The sequence below is a fragment of the Fonsecaea pedrosoi genome (assembly GCF_000835455.1).
Source record: "Fonsecaea pedrosoi CBS 271.37 unplaced genomic scaffold supercont1.8, whole genome shotgun sequence".
Taxonomy (NCBI): Eukaryota; Fungi; Ascomycota; class Eurotiomycetes; order Chaetothyriales; family Herpotrichiellaceae; genus Fonsecaea; species Fonsecaea pedrosoi.
In genome coordinates, this window is record NW_013550608.1 from 1,297,575 (window position 1) to 1,312,566 (window position 14,992).

The 14,992-nt window shown below is 51.8% G+C and overlaps 7 protein-coding genes across 7 annotated transcripts; 3 read left to right on the forward strand and 4 right to left on the reverse strand.

The window, feature by feature from the left end:
* Window positions 1-273: 273 nt before the first annotated feature.
* Z517_11776 (uncharacterized protein) lies at window positions 274-1,506 on the reverse strand (the record flags this gene model as incomplete). The annotated part of the gene is made up of 1 exon (XM_013423359.1): window positions 274-1,506. One exon carries the CDS (start codon window positions 1,504-1,506, stop codon window positions 274-276), a length of 1,233 nt encoding a protein of 410 aa, XP_013278813.1.
* A 545-nt stretch (window positions 1,507-2,051) lies between these two features.
* Z517_11777 (uncharacterized protein) lies at window positions 2,052-4,595 on the forward strand (the record flags this gene model as incomplete). Its single annotated transcript, XM_013423360.1, has 1 exon — window positions 2,052-4,595. One exon carries the CDS (start codon window positions 2,052-2,054, stop codon window positions 4,593-4,595), a length of 2,544 nt encoding a protein of 847 aa, XP_013278814.1.
* Window positions 4,596-5,023: 428 nt separating this feature from the next.
* Z517_11778 (mitochondrial import inner membrane translocase subunit tim10) lies at window positions 5,024-5,424 on the reverse strand (the record flags this gene model as incomplete). The annotated part of the gene is made up of 2 exons (XM_013423361.1): window positions 5,024-5,222; window positions 5,324-5,424. 2 exons carry the CDS (start codon window positions 5,422-5,424, stop codon window positions 5,024-5,026), a joined length of 300 nt encoding a protein of 99 aa, XP_013278815.1.
* Window positions 5,425-6,054: 630 nt separating this feature from the next.
* On the forward strand, window positions 6,055-7,908 carry Z517_11779 (lysine-tRNA ligase; the record flags this gene model as incomplete). The annotated part of the gene is made up of 3 exons (XM_013423362.1): window positions 6,055-6,243; window positions 6,300-6,537; window positions 6,593-7,908. 3 exons carry the CDS (start codon window positions 6,055-6,057, stop codon window positions 7,906-7,908), a joined length of 1,743 nt encoding a protein of 580 aa, XP_013278816.1.
* Window positions 7,909-9,397: 1,489 nt separating this feature from the next.
* Window positions 9,398-11,292, reverse strand: Z517_11780 (uncharacterized protein; the record flags this gene model as incomplete). Its single annotated transcript, XM_013423363.1, has 2 exons — window positions 9,398-10,412; window positions 10,475-11,292. The coding sequence occupies 2 exons, from the start codon at window positions 11,290-11,292 to the stop codon at window positions 9,398-9,400; spliced, it is 1,833 nt and encodes a 610-aa protein (XP_013278817.1).
* Window positions 11,293-12,398: 1,106 nt separating this feature from the next.
* Window positions 12,399-13,329, forward strand: Z517_11781 (uncharacterized protein; the record flags this gene model as incomplete). The annotated part of the gene is made up of 2 exons (XM_013423364.1): window positions 12,399-12,619; window positions 12,672-13,329. 2 exons carry the CDS (start codon window positions 12,399-12,401, stop codon window positions 13,327-13,329), a joined length of 879 nt encoding a protein of 292 aa, XP_013278818.1.
* A 78-nt stretch (window positions 13,330-13,407) lies between these two features.
* Window positions 13,408-14,219, reverse strand: Z517_11782 (uncharacterized protein; the record flags this gene model as incomplete). The annotated part of the gene is made up of 2 exons (XM_013423365.1): window positions 13,408-13,431; window positions 13,488-14,219. 2 exons carry the CDS (start codon window positions 14,217-14,219, stop codon window positions 13,408-13,410), a joined length of 756 nt encoding a protein of 251 aa, XP_013278819.1.
* Between the last annotated feature and the right edge of the window lie 773 nt (window positions 14,220-14,992).

The following is a 14,992-nucleotide window of genomic DNA, read 5'->3' on the forward strand; positions in this document are numbered from 1 at the left end:
ATGCCCTGCATATCAATCGGACAATCCTATGACTAAATTCCAGAAGAGGTCCTTCGCCATGTACGCCATTGCTGGCCCCATTTCATCACGATTCCAGCCGGCACACCTCAGCCGTATGCAAAATGCCGCGACGCATTGCTCTTGTGAATTCCATGACCCAGGGGCGATCCTGTGACGATGCCAAACCAACCACGAGTTTCCAGATGTGAGGGTAAGTGAAGTCCACTCGCGGAACAAACTTGGACTCTCGCATACTGTACCCAGACGAATCTGTCACAAAATGACTCTCTTTGCCTCTTTCGGATGGCTCTCAACCGGACAATAAGGACATTTGAATTTGGCACCTTTGCTGATCCTTTGCAATGATTCTTGAGCAATGACGTGGCAACAAGGCAGCATCATCGGAGGGTTCTGATCCGTGGTCTGTTCCTTTGATACCGGACACACGAAGATCGAATGGAATTGGTAGGAAGGGGGTAGAGGTGTTTCGACAGGAAGTTCATTTTCCGACGTCCATTCTGTCCGTTTCTGCTTCTGGATCGTCTGCAGTTTGTGCAGTATTGGTAAGGCGATTGCTCCAGCAGTAGCTGCTATGTACAACGGCGAATCGGCGGATAGCTCGAGGAGTGAACAGAATTCGCGCGTGAAAGAGGTTGCGACTTCATCCCACGTCGTAGAATTATCGAATCTGAGGCTGTATGGTGATTCCTCCAAATTGGAGCAAAAAGGTATAGCACCCATCAGCTGCTGTATCTCGATAAGATATCGACCACGGAAAGACTGGAATTCCCTTTGCGCGTATTGAAGTGCACGAATCGGTGCTTCGAAACTGTACTGATCTCCATCTCGACGGTCCAAGAAGAGACTGACAAATTGTAATCTGCAGAGTTCGAATTCAAGATTACTGCCACGAGCTTCCAGTGCTGCCGCGTTGCTCCTAGCCCAGTCGATGGCAGGCTGTAAATTGTGGTGGTCCTTGAGTTCACTCAAGATGTGGTACATGTTCAAAAACTGCTCCTGCATGCTCTCTTCCGCTTCCTTGTCCAGGCCCAAGGGGTGATCCATTGATACATCCTGTCCTAAATGGGCCGCTATCTCTTGCTGCGCCTGCTGCCTCTCAAGCGCCTCAGAATGAAGGGCCGACGCCACATCGAACAACCCTTCTCGAAGCAAATGGAGGTAGATTGCTCGGTTGATCAGAGCTGGGTGTGAGGACAGAGCATCAACCTCACTGCTCGGCACCTTGTCCTTGAATGCCTTGTCCAGAGCTCTCGTATATTTGTTGTGTAATCCATGTGTGTCCTTCAACCCCGAGAAGATGCCGTCGAACGATGTCTTGACGGGATTCTGTAGTTTTGCCAGAGTAATCTGTCTCGATGTAGGGTCTTCGGCTATGGTGTTCCTTGCCCTCTGAAGGGCTTTGATGATGTCGTCAACATGGCCAGTCGTCCTTGACAGCCTGCTGTTATTCCACACTTTCTCGTGCTCTTTCTGAATATTATCCATGTCGGGCCACCCTCATGAGTTGTGTTTGCGTCTCTTGGGCTATAAGTTGAGCGTGGCTTGTACCATCGTCGCCGATTTTTGTCCGAGTTCTGGTAGAAGATCGCTGGACAGAAGGTATTGACTAGAAGGCATATAGATACAGACCGGAGGCAGGGGATGGTTGTGTCTTCGAGGAAGCGCAGGTGACTTCGCCCACATTAACAAGCTTAGATGAAGTGGGCGGGTTCCGATGAGGTGGTAGATCCCTGATAAGTGGGTGGGTGGTATGGGCGGGCACGCGGGCTGTCGGTCAGGCGGGCGTGGGCGGTTTCTCTTTGGGTGGCAATATCCGCCGCCAACCAACCATCAACTTGCAACAACTGCCTCCTCTCAAGGCAACTCCGTATTGTTGGATCAATCAGTCCAACAGCCCCTGCCTCGACGTTTTATCTGTATAACCTCTCTCTTGTGCGAGGTGAGAGTTCCCGAAGCCCATATGGTTGAATAATGTTACCAGCTTAGTGCCTTGCACTGTACGAGGTTCTCGGTACTGACCGCCGACCACAATGTCATTCGTGGGAGCTGGGTTTCTCACCCCATACCATCATTCCAATTCCTTTGCCGGATCGCCAAAGGATAGGCCTGTTAAATCTAGCCCAAAAGATGAATATAAGCCTCAGAAGTCAAATACCATCGACACGTCGAGTCCCACGTCCAGCGGAGGCACTCAAGGACGAGCAGGCCCAAATCGAAAGCGCCTTGTTTTCGCCGATCCCGTCGCCTTTCGCTACCTTGAAGAAGACCCTGCGACCGATTCTATAGAACGATGGAGGCGTCTGGAAGGGTACGAGATGTATGTGGTCGAGCAATGGGCCTGCTCGAGAAGTCATCCGACCTTTATTATCTGTACCTACACCGGCGACCCTTCGCACTCAATCCTGGTGAACGTCCTTGCTGTACCCAGTGACGAAAGCACATGGTCTCCGAGATTACAGATCTATTTCCAAGCAGTCTCTCAATATCATGCAAAAGAGAAAGACACGCCTTTAGGCGCACTCATGGTCACCAACTTGAGTGGGTTTCCATCAGCTCTGACCGTGATCCCCGTCCCAGATGGCGATGTTAGGAAACATCGAGACGATTTCATTGTCAACGAGGACCTCAAACGCATGGGCTGCTCAGGGAGAGCCGGAATCAACTTGCAGCCACCTCAATCCTCTACCATTGCCAAATTCCACCACCTTTACCGGACAAGTGAGACCGTACCATTATATCAGTCGGTCATGGAACTGGTCCGGACATGCCAAATCGCCTTGGTCATGTACGACAAACTCCAACCGACATATGCGGATGGTTTACTTTGCGATGTGACCGAGCAAGCGATCAATGAGTGGTGGACAGACATTGGCACCTATTTCTATAATGTCGAACCGAACGACGGTATTCTGGGGCCAACCACTGTGGCAGCTCTCCTTGGGCTTCTTATTGGAGCTTATAATCGGCTCAAAGCCTTTGGATCCCCTGTGGGGAAGGACGTCTTAGACACCGTCTCGATGAAACGGGCCATCGGCCATTTCCAGAGAGGCCAGAAGATGGAAAAGTCTCGACGACTTGACAGAGAGACTCTCGATCGGCTTCACAGAGCTACGGCTAAAAATGCCAGCGGTGAAGGCTGGACGGTACCAAAGGCAGTCAAATCCACTGTTGCCGAGCTTAGTGGTAAAGGCGGGGAGATGGTCATGGGTATCGTAGGAGGTCGGGACAAAGCCGGTATCTCAGAAGCCGAAACCCTGGACATCGAACGTTTCGCTCAGCTCGTTACCGGTCCTAAGATGAAGTGGCTCTGGCAAGGGAAACCCCTCAAATCGGGCGACCCGTTCGCCTGGCCAACCGGCGATGTTGATCTTAAAGGCAGAGTCTTTTGTACTGATGACCAAGGCAATTTCCTATGGACAGGCAACCAACATGACTCTATGTCAGATGTAAACGCCCTCGAGCGGACAGATACGACATACACGAATCAATCGGACACCAAGTCCGGCCGACACCGTTTGCGAGGAGCTGTTGGAGGCCTGAAAAGCTATAATCATCGTTATCAAAAAGAAGTTGACGAGGCCCAGGATTGGGTTGAAAATGCCGCGACTAGAAACACCCCTCGAGATCACATGCTGAGAACGGCAACTGAGATCGCTCATTCATCTGAACCTCGTGCATTTGATATGCCCTTGGTCAATGCTGAACCGGTTTCGCCTCATGCCGAACGGCGTCAACCCCTGCGCCGAACTCAGACGACCACTGAGAAGAAGATTCCATCACACAGAGAGCAACTACGACCCGCGTTGCCAGGCGACTCGCCCAGGAAGAAGAAAGTCGAGGCCCAGTTGGCTGATCTACGCAATGAGTTCAAAGCGGACATCTACCGCAAATTCTCCGCTGCTGTGCCATATAAAGGTCTCAGTAGTCGGGTGCTGCGACGGACGCAGAGCAATGTTCAACTGATTGGTCATACCATCGACAGTCCCCGGCAAAACCGAATTAACCGACGCGTTTCCTTCAGCGTCGTAGAAAGTGCAGTTCTGGACACAGGCACAAACCTTTTGGAGGAAGGCATTGTGAAGGGCAAAATCGAGGGAGACCTTACCAATGCCCTAGCCGAACGTGACGCCCTGGCGGCCTCTGCCCAAAAGAAGGCTAAACGTATCCAACACATTCAGCAAGGTCTGATCCCGTACACGGAAAGCCGAGTGGTCCATGTGGAGAGTCTGGATCGGATCGCGCACCAACATCTCGAAGAACTCAATGAGCTGTACTATCATCGCCTTGAAGAATATCAGACTCTACAGGCTACCTCGTCTGACCTTGTATCGCAAGAGAAAACAGCTTTGACAGAGAGCTTCCGACGCATGGAAATGTTAGGAGCCAAAATGGATTATGAATTGGACAGCTTGCAGAGTCGACTGCAAGAGGTGGAGGATGCAGTGGATGACTTTGAAAGGAATGTGCTGCTGATCGAATCGCGGGCAAGGGAGTTGAACGGAGAAAACGAAGGGCTGTCTGCAAATTCGTCCTGGATTGCACGGGTGCTGAACTTTTTGGGACCAAAGAAGTAATGGGACAATATTATTGCGAGGTATGAGGAAAGGGATTCTCTTAGCGAGGCGTATGGGAGGTCTAAAAGTTGGTCGAATCGGGCCTTGGTATAGCAATCGCGAACTAAATAGTCCCAAAGTGTAGGATGTGAAGATTTGATGCTCTGCTCGATGCTCTGCTCGATTTTGACTGTGCCATCTCTCCATTTCCTCGCCAGATCCCTACCCAAGCAGAACTGTTCTGTGCCGATTCTATTGTAGAATCCGACTGAAATACTGTACACAATTTTTCCAACCCTGCGAATCCATCATGGTACCTTGATCTAGACTCGTAGATCCATGATGGCTGCGATGAAAAGGGTATAGAATCCCGTCCAGAGCCGAGCCATGTGCTCTTGGATTATGACCATCGACTGAGATGATGGAAGAACCTGATAACTCTTTCGCGGTTACATTCCAAACATACCTCCACCACCGCCTCCTCCTCCTTGTCTCATGGCGGCCTCGCCCTGCATCTTTTCTGACACTTTCATGTTGACTTCGAAGAACTTGGCTACACAGCGATCGAGACAGACACTCTCGGCTTTGTTGAGGTCGCCTTCGCGGTAGTCGGCCGGTATGCACTTCTTCAGGCAGGATTGCGTTAATCTGGGAGTGGTCAATGCGATATCCATCATAGGGAGGTGTCCGGAAGGCTCCTCAAAGAGGTTGAAAGAGATACAGCCCGGCCACGAAGGTTGTGTAGGTACCTGTTGAACATGTCTGAGACCATCTCAACTTCATTTTCAGCGGCTGCGATCTTTTCTGCGGACGTCGGTTGAGGCCGGCCGCCACCAAAGAGAAAGGACATGTTTGTAACTGGTAGCTCCTTTTCTTCTGGGGAGTTCTTATCGAAGGAAGAGCAGGTGATGTTTGTTTCTAAAAGATCTGGATAATATTGTCAAATGCACCAAGCATATGAAATGTAGCAATGAAAGTTGCGTGGCTCGGAGACGCACGCGAACCGCGAGGCGAAGTTTTCCCGAAGCTTTGGCGAAACATTTATTTTTCAATCGTTGGGTTCCCGCAACCGCAGCTATCAAACAAGTTGTCTGTGTATCCGAGTGCCAGGTCATTTTCCTGTTTCATGTAGCTTCATGTACGGGAGGTCGACGTGGCGAGCATGGCGTTCGACTCGTCGGCCAGCAAGAGGAAGGTGTGTCTTTGCTTACAATTCCTTTCCTTCACTCCTCTCCCGCCCGCCTAAATGACGAGACACCAAGAAGAACCGCTGCGAGTGATGCTGGCTTCGGCTGGCTTGTGATCAAACTTCTCCAATGATTGTCTGACCATGGCGAAAAGCACTGGAATATTCGTGCTCTTAACGTTACCACTTGGAAAGCCACTGACACTCTGTGTCCAGCGTCCCTGAAGCTGCCGCTGGGGATTACCTCTCACCCACATTCCTCCAGAGAAGAAGTGCGCGTCTGCAGACACCGCCATGGATCTCGCGAGCATACTTCTCGACGAGAGCATCGAACTTAAGCACCCACGGCACCTCGAAACTTGGAAGCCAGCATGCGACCAAAGAGGTAGAAGAGCGGCTTCAAGAACTCCAGAGTTCTACCATCACACTCTACCCGCGGTATCAACATATCCCTCAGGCGCGAAGCTTGCGAACACTGCAGGAGTACGTGGATACCAATGCTGGGGATGATGGTGCGATGGTTCCTGGTGACACGATAGAAGGCAAGGCTTGATCAACTGGGGAAGCGAAAGACGCAAATAGTTCTGACGGAAACATCAGTGTCTGGGAGAGTGACTTCCATCCGGCTGAGCGGTTCGAAATTGGCATTCGTTGATATCACCGAGGATCAGACCAAGCTACAAGTCATGCTGTCTCACTCATCACTCGAAGACAACGGCATAACCTTGACCGATTTCAAGCACTTTTGCCGGCTGTTGAGAAGAGGTGACTATATTTGTGAGTCTTCATACGTACATGCCGTGAAAGTCACCCCCGTTAACGTAGAGGTAAGCGCTGAAGGGAGTTCGACCGTACAAGGCCAAGAACGGTCAGGTCTCTATCCGGGCTGCTGCCATGCCCATAATTCTATCGCCTTGCCTCCAACGATTTCCAGTTGAGCATCGAGGGCTCGCAACGACGGAACTTGCAGAGTCCAACTTTCGACCTCGACATGTGGAAATGCAGACGGATCCCGAGATAATAGAGACCATGAAGGCCCGGGCTACACTCATACGGACAATGAGACAGTTCTTTGAGTCACGGGAATTTGTTGAAGTGTCCACTCCTATTCTGTCCGCCGCCGCGGGTGGTGCAACAGCGAAACCATTCGAGACCAAGGCAATGGAGTTTCCTCACCGGAAATTGAGCCTGCGGATTGCTCCAGAGCTCTGGTTGAAAAGGCTCATTGTCGGTGGGCTGGACAAGGTTTTTGAGATTGGACCTTCTTTTCGAAACGAAGGCCTCGACAAGACACACAATCCCGAGTTCACGACCTGCGAGTTCTACGCCGTCCGCCATGATCTGCGCCAACTGATGGACATGACCATGCGGCTCGTGATTGACATTCACCAGGCTATCAGAGCTCTTCCCTATCGATTTGCGAATGTACCCGCGCACCTCCTCGATTCTATTTGTGGTCCTTACGAGGAGCTTGACTTCATCCCTTCTCTCAACTCTGCCCTGGGGACCAATCTTCCCAATCTGTCCTCGCCGTCGGCTTACTCTGAGCTCCTGGAACTTTTCCGTTCTCGCAGTCTGCCCGTTCCCAGCAATCCCACCGTCCCTCGACTTGTCGACAAGCTTTCATCACTGTACCTCGAGCCGAACTCCCTACAGAAACCACTCTGGATCACAAATATCCCCGAGTGTCTGTCACCTTTGGCGAAATCTTACATCCATCCCACTGCACCCAATGGTCAACCCGTTGCTGCACGCGCAGAGTTGTTCATGGCCGGCAAGGAAGTCGTCAACTGTTACGAGGAAGAAAATTCGCCTTTTGAGCAAAGGAGAAAGTTCATGGAACAACAGAAATATGGCAGCCTTAAATCCCGCCCACAGGCGAAATCAATCGAGAACGGAATAACACCAGATGAAAATTTGGAAGGTGACGAAGAGGCGATGAAAGTTGACGAAGACTACCTACGGGCGCTGGAATGGGGACTTCCGCCCACGGGTGGATGGGGGTGTGGGATTGATAGGTTGATGATGCTCTTCACGGGAAAAGAGAGGATCGGAGATGTTCTCAGCTTTGGCAATCTGAGGGCCGTCACAAGGGGCGCGGAAGGGGACAGCAACACAGCAGTCGGAGGAAGCAAGTCTGATCAATGAGGTGAGGTCAAACCGACAGGCGAGCTGCTATCTCCCCCCCCCCCCCGAGAATGTCACCTGAGGGATGACTTGGACGATATCCCAAGACGAGGAGATGGGCCAGAAGAGGAGTATCTTGTACGATTAAACAGCACAAATGCCCGAATCAACGATTTTCAAAGGTTGTATCTTTCAAAAGCTGTAGACCATGCCCTTGTCAAGATGTCAAGATGTCCTGATCGGTCCGAGATGGACCAGGCATCGACGATCCAATCATGCAGCAAAGACAGTGATTTAGTGGAAGCAGTTCTGTCGTTTCCAGCAGCCAGCAGGAAGAAAATCCCAGCGTAGCCTCGAGATTGTCGCTTGAATAAGAGTGCTTCACAGGCTACCGAATCCCACCAGTGTCTCCCCCTTTTTGCAGCGCAGCCTTGCCCCCCACCAAAAAATTCCCATCCATTCCATTCCATTCCCGACTGGATAAGATATACCTACCTACCGGCCACCAGGCATGGATCCCCGTAGTATCGCTATCCTTATCCATGACCATGTCCATATCGATATCCACATGTGCCGGGTACGGATGGCATACGAGTAAGCACCGTCGGTAGCCAAGCTCCTTGGAGGATGAAGGATACAGGCTGAACCACAGCACTGCTCTACTCTGCTCTGCTCTCCCTCCATCCCTCCCTTCCCATTGTCCATTGTCGAAGCGCGCGCGGAATCTCGTGGGGACGCAAGTGTGTAACTTTGCAAAAAGAAACTTCGTTAATTTCGTATGTTCATCGTGGCATGCGATCCGTCGTTATGCGATTGATTGATTGATTGATTGATTGATTGAATCATCCCGTCCTCGGATCACTCCAGGTCGGTCAGCACCGTATTCTGTGTTTTTTCTGGGTCGATGATCTCAAAATTCTGATGGATTGAAGTGAGTAGTGGCTGGCAGGAGAAAAGACGAGTGAGAAGATAAAAAGAGGACAAAGCAAAGAAAAATGTGGGCTGGAATATAGCCGTGTCATGTAGGTAGGTAGGTAGGTAGGTACGTCTTGTTGCGTTGGTACATATGTTGTGGTCGTGTCTCATAATATGACTTGTGTATCGTAAGATCGTACGTAGTCTCGAGATCAGCACGCGCTCAGCGCGCTTTGCAAATAGGCTTGCGACGGGCCAGTTCTTTTTTCCATCGTGGCGAATGCTCGTTTCGAGCAGTCTGGGGACGAAATGCGGCAGCTAGAGGGAGAAAAAAAAAACCGGGCGAAAAAAGGTTGAAAAAAAAAACATGTCGTTGGCATCAGCTCTGGGAATCGATCGAGCTTCTTAGTGAGGCGGGCTCTTTGGTGTTAGAGCCGTGTGATAATTGGTTAATTTGTAAAGCTCGTTGAGCTCCCGCTCGATGTTCCTCCTCTAACGGTCGTTATCCATTAGTCGTTTTCGAGGTTCTCATGGTGGCTCGTCGTGGTCGGTGACAGAACGACTAATGATAGGGTGGTATGAGTTGAGTCGAGTCTCACTCGCCATCCCGTCTGCGTTTGCGGCTCGCTCGATGGACTTCTGGCCGTAGCGGCGCGCCGCTGTGTCGCAGCGGGCCTTGGCCGGTGGCCATGCGCTCCATCTTGAAGCGGTAAATCTGGCGCTCGATTCTGACCAGTTCTGGGGCCGTGACGATGTAGAGGCCATCGTAGCGAAAGCCCGAGACGGGCCGGTGCGGGACGATCTCTGCCAGTCGCCACGACCGGAACACCCGGACGGGGCGACCGGTCCTGTACGACTCGAAGAGGGACAGGGTCGCGTTGGTGGGACCTTCGCCCCTTGAGTTTCTTGTGATTCGCTCCACGCGATGGGTGACGGTGTCCTTGAGGTTGGTGGGCTCTGTGTCGCCGGCCTTCAGACGCAGGGCTGTGCCGTAGTAGTAGATCGTGTCGCCCTGGTCGACGTCGGCGTAGTATTCCTCTCGACCTTGGTCGTGATATCCCATCACGACACTCCGTGCCCCTTGCGTCTTCGAGCCTGAGATCCCCGCGATGATCGGTGCGTGAGCCCCGTCCCGCATCATCTCGGCGCGGTAACACCAGGTCTGACCGTTGACCAGGAGGCCGTGGCCGAAATAGTCCGCGTCGCGCTTGAACTTCCAGTCAGGATCTGGAAATAGCATGCGGTTAGGTCCGCGTTCCACGAGCCCGCGACGAGCGAGGACCCCCAGATCGCCAAGGTCCCACTTCCGACACAAGATTGTCAGGTCTTCGACGATATGTTCTGGGACAGCCTTTTCTCTCCGCATCTCCTTGTTATCGTCCGATAGAAACCTCTTCAAGTGCTCACGCACGCGAGACTCGTTGAGAATCTCTTCTGTCATTGAATGATTCTGCATCATCCTGATCCAGTCTTGGATCTTGGCAAAGGTATGCCGAATCGCCATTGTCATGCGTCCCCGTACGGGGATCTGATCGAGTAGCCTGACGATCGGTGTGGTCTCCTGTAGGGTGATGAAGGGCTCGTCTTCGGCGGGACGGTCCGGCGGCAGTCTGATATCAAGCCTCTTGTCAATATACGCGGCCCACAAACCCACGTCTCAATGTCAACTTACGTTTCAGCGCATTTTCGCATCTGGAGCCACTGCCACTTGGTCCACTCGAGTACTAGCGTCCGACAATCGATTTTGTGATCCCCCTTGTTTGGACAGACGAGACCTATCGGACAAATGCAACCTCGGTGACTGTTGTTTCCTCCACTTGGGTCTGGCGGGCTTGAGCCTGGGGGACGTGAGCTGCACTCCGCGGGATTGTCTGACACTTCACCGGACGCCGATTGTGCATGTTCGTTAGGTGGCGAGATCGGTGGTGAGCTTTCGTCAGTGTCTTGTGGTACTTCACTCGGCTGTTCTTCGGGTTCCTCTGAATTGACGCGAACAGGTTCCGGCGATCTCCTCTGTGATAACCTACTGTTCAATCGCAGTCGGTCTCTAGCATAGAACAGGTGACGGTCCGTGTATTCAATCTTTTCATGGCCGCCTTTGCCGCTGAGGGCGTCCTGCCGTGTGGCCTCGTCGCTGAGCTCCCGCTTTCTGCGAGCAAAGCTCTCAGCGAGGAATTGCATCGAATTGTGATACTCCGGCACAAACCTCTCAATTTCTGCGCGTATAGGGATTTTATCCCTCTCTTTCGCCCGGGGATTGCCCGAGCTCTCCTGTTGGGACGGCTGGTATCTTCTTCCTCGCTGCGCCAATGCTGACTGGCTTCCCTCATCGGTGAGGTCATGTCGTCGAGGACGCTCGTCAGAATCTCTTTGATTGACGAAACGGCTCTGTGAGCGCGGTCTATTAGGAACTAGGCCAACGCCAGGCATCTCCGTCATTCGATCATCGCCGCGATCATAACGGTTAGGACGCCGCGGTCGAAAATCCATATTTGGGAGTAATTAGGTGAACAGACCAGATATTTCCGAGTTGAGCTAATTGGGAGCGCGGGTGAGCACCAAGAAGCCGATAATATACTGGTCAATAGGTTGTAAAATACAACTTATAGTGTGAGATGAAGTGAATGGATTTTGGTCAAAGCAGGCATTAGTGAACCGGGTCCGATGACGGCGCATAGGGCTATATGGTTATTTCGTTCCAGATGCAAGAGTAGAAGAGGAACACAACAAGCTGGGCAGTAAAGGAGAGAGAGAAGGAGGTGGGGCTTGAGGGGGAATGAGTCGATTTGAAAAGTGTCGCTTAAGTAAGTGACGGGTGAAGTCTTGCGCTTTGTGGAAGAAGGGGAACAAGTAAATGTTTTCAAGCACATGATAGATATAGTGAAGAGGGGATAGTGAATGAGAGACAGAGAGACAGTTGACATGTGAGGGGCACGAGAGGTGAAGAGGAAGGGATAAGGCGAAGATGAGATGAAATGTATATCTCAGATTTGATATCAGTATACTCAGCAAGGGGATCTAGGTAGACCAGGAGGCGCGGGCGAGCAAAACCAGAGACTAAAGAAAGGTGACCCACGAATAGTCTGCCGTCCGAGATGAAAACTTGGGAGAGTCGTCGTCTGTGCCAGTGGTGCTGTTCGTGATATTCTCGCCGAAACCATTGAGTCCAAGGACCCAAAGGGACGTCTTTGCGTTCATGATCTTCGATACCAAGTACAGATCTCTCGATATCGCCTCCGCGCAAGGCTGAATGTTCTGTCTAGAGCAGTTCCGTGTTCGGTTTAGTGCCTTGGCGCTTGTCGAGCTTCCTCAAATGTCAACATTCGTTTTCCGTGTCAAGACTGAATGCCAGAGCACTCGTATCAATGAGATGTGCTCAAGTATGGCGGCGTTCGTTCTCCCCTGTCAAGACTCTTTCAGTTCGACATGCGGCTTCTCGGCTCAAGCGACCGCGGCCGCGACTCCCGATCACCCACCCACTCTCACCGTTGGTCCCTAGTCGTCAGTTTGGCGTGGAGTCAGTTCCAGCTTTCCTCCTGCCGCCTGTCGTCTTTGGAGGACTGTTGGTGACACTATGGACGTATAAGTGCTTCATGATGGTTGTTTTCCAGAACAAGATCATCTATATGCCTTCGGTCCCGCCATTCTCCCGATCGGAGAAAGTTAGCGATTATGCATCGCAATGCAAGCCTGTGGTATGGGTAGAACATGACCTCAAGGCCGCGGATGGGACGGCGATCAAGGTTTTAGAGGGATCGATTGAAGCTTCTGCTGAGCCTGAGGTGAAGAACCATGTTGTTGTTCTGTATTTGCAAGGGTAAGTTGCAGTGGTACATTCACTGCGCTTCCGCACCACTGAAATCGATCAGAAACGCATCGTCGTTGCCGCCTCGACTTCCCTACCTTTCAAACGTCTTGAAAAGCTTGTCACAAAATCAATCTAGTAAAAAGTACACCATGGTGGCTTTGTCTTATCGCGGTTTCTGGAAGTCAAAGGGGAGCCCATCTCAAAGTGGGATTGAGCTGGATGCCGAAGCGGCCTTGGAATGGATACGAAGTCGGTATCGTTGCGAAGGCACCAGGTTCGTGGTATGGGGCCAGTCTATTGGTGCTGGTGTCGCAACTGTGAGCCTGGCGAATCTGCTGAGACACGATAACTCAAGCCTTCATGGATTCTCTGGACTCCTCCTCGAAACGCCTTTCGTGGATTTGAGAGAAGTCCTCATCGCTCTCTATCCACAGAAATTTCTCCCTTACCGATATCTGTCCCCATTCTTGCGGTCGACGTGGGATAGCAAGACTGCTCTCCATCAGATTGGGAGGGCCAGACCAGATCTGAGAGTATTGATGTTGGAGGCGGGCAACGACGAGATTGTACCACCAGGACAAGCAGCCACCTTGGAGCAGATCTGTAAAGAAGAAAAACTGGAAGTGGATCGGAAAACTGTGGCTGGAGCATTGCATACCGAGGTAATGATCAAGGGTCAAGGTCGCAACCACATAGTGAGGTTTCTTCGCTCCATTTAAACGGGCAATAGATCTGTAGCACCCGAGGGTGTGTTCGGCAAGTGTCGAAAATTGCAAAACACTTGGTATAACCGCGGCTCATTCGTTGCAATGCTTCCTTTTCTGGAGGGAGGAACGGTGCTTCGGAGTGAATCAAACCAAGGCGAAATCTGATGGACCATATCTCGTCTTTCGGCGTCGTCGCTCTTGCGTGCATCCCATCGGGGATCCAAAAGTGCATCATGCTGGCCACCTTCTTCAAGGACGTAAACTTGGACGTCAGGCAGATCCCGTCCGTTCAAGGCTTTCTTCAGTTCGAGATAGCGCGTCGATTCCCAGGACGATCGACTGTGAGTACTGTACACGTAAACCCTCCGTACCAAAGACAGACTCGCGGCAGCAGTGTAGAGATTGAAGGCGGCCTTGAGGTCTACTCGTGCGCCTCGTAATCTCGTCATGAGACGCCAAGACAAGTGAACCGTCTGCACCGCCGTGTTGTCGACCAGCCAGCGGAGGAGTGCCTCATATGCTTCGGCCGAGAGGACCTGACGTTGGCGGCCGTAGATGTGTGATTCAGTGATGCGCTGCAGATGCCGCCGCGGGCATGAGGAAAACTCGAGGTCCAAGCCCAAGGCTAGGTTGATATTTGGACCAGTGCTAGCCAAACAATTCGCCAGGAAGGAAGATAGGCTCGGGGGTGTGATGTTGAGCACGGCGCGAGAATAAAAGATTGGCGCAGATTCGGCCGAGATGGTTTTGTTGACGAAGAACAGGGCTGGGATGCCAGCCGGTTTCTCAGCGTCGGACCAGTCTGGGTCGCAGAAAGCCTGCAGTTTGAGTTGCTGTCTTGGGAGACTGAAGCGGTAGATATTCTCTCGAACTTCGACGGGGAGGCTGAGGAAGGTAGTCATGTTTGTAGATGGCGGAGTGCTATGGGTTGGGAACAGCAATGTGAGGAGTGAGATATTTGATGTCTCGACCGCTTCGCACCTTGATACGATGGTAGATGCTAGCGTGTGCTACTCGCCCCTGTTGATTGGCCGAACTGAAGTACTAACTGCCTAACCCTCGGCTCACCTGCCGCCTTTATAGCAAAATCTAGGTACACTAATATGGTCCGTAGGTGCGCCCTCTCTTCGAAGTACACAGCAGTAAGAGCCTTATATACCGACCTGCCTTCGCTCTAGCAACCTTGGCCCCTGCTGAGACTGTATGCCCTTCGAAGAGCTGGCGTAGACAAGATCGTCAATCATGGGGCACGAGACCTTTGCATGTTAGTCGATAGCAGATGATATTCGTTCCGGGGGTTCAGTGATCCAGTAGGCATGGCATGAAGGTCCAGGTCGAACGGGAGCATTAAAATGTTGAAGTGTTTTGTGGGAGCAGGTGTCCCATGATAGGAGGTGGACATCCTATTTTCTCCTCGAATCTGCCAACCCTTAGTTGTGCCACTGACATAGATGACCAGCATTAGCGTCGTGCAGCCTCAGCAGGAATGTATCTGGCGGAGAGGTGATGAGAGAACGTAATCTCAGATGCTGCTTTCACTCATCATAAAAGTCTTGTCGTCAAGAGAGTTGGCAAGAACGGGCATGTAATCGACAAGCCTGGTGGCCTTATATCGGCCAGAAAAGCAACCCACACAAATCCGCAGGTGTTAAGAGATCAGGTCGATCAAAGAAAT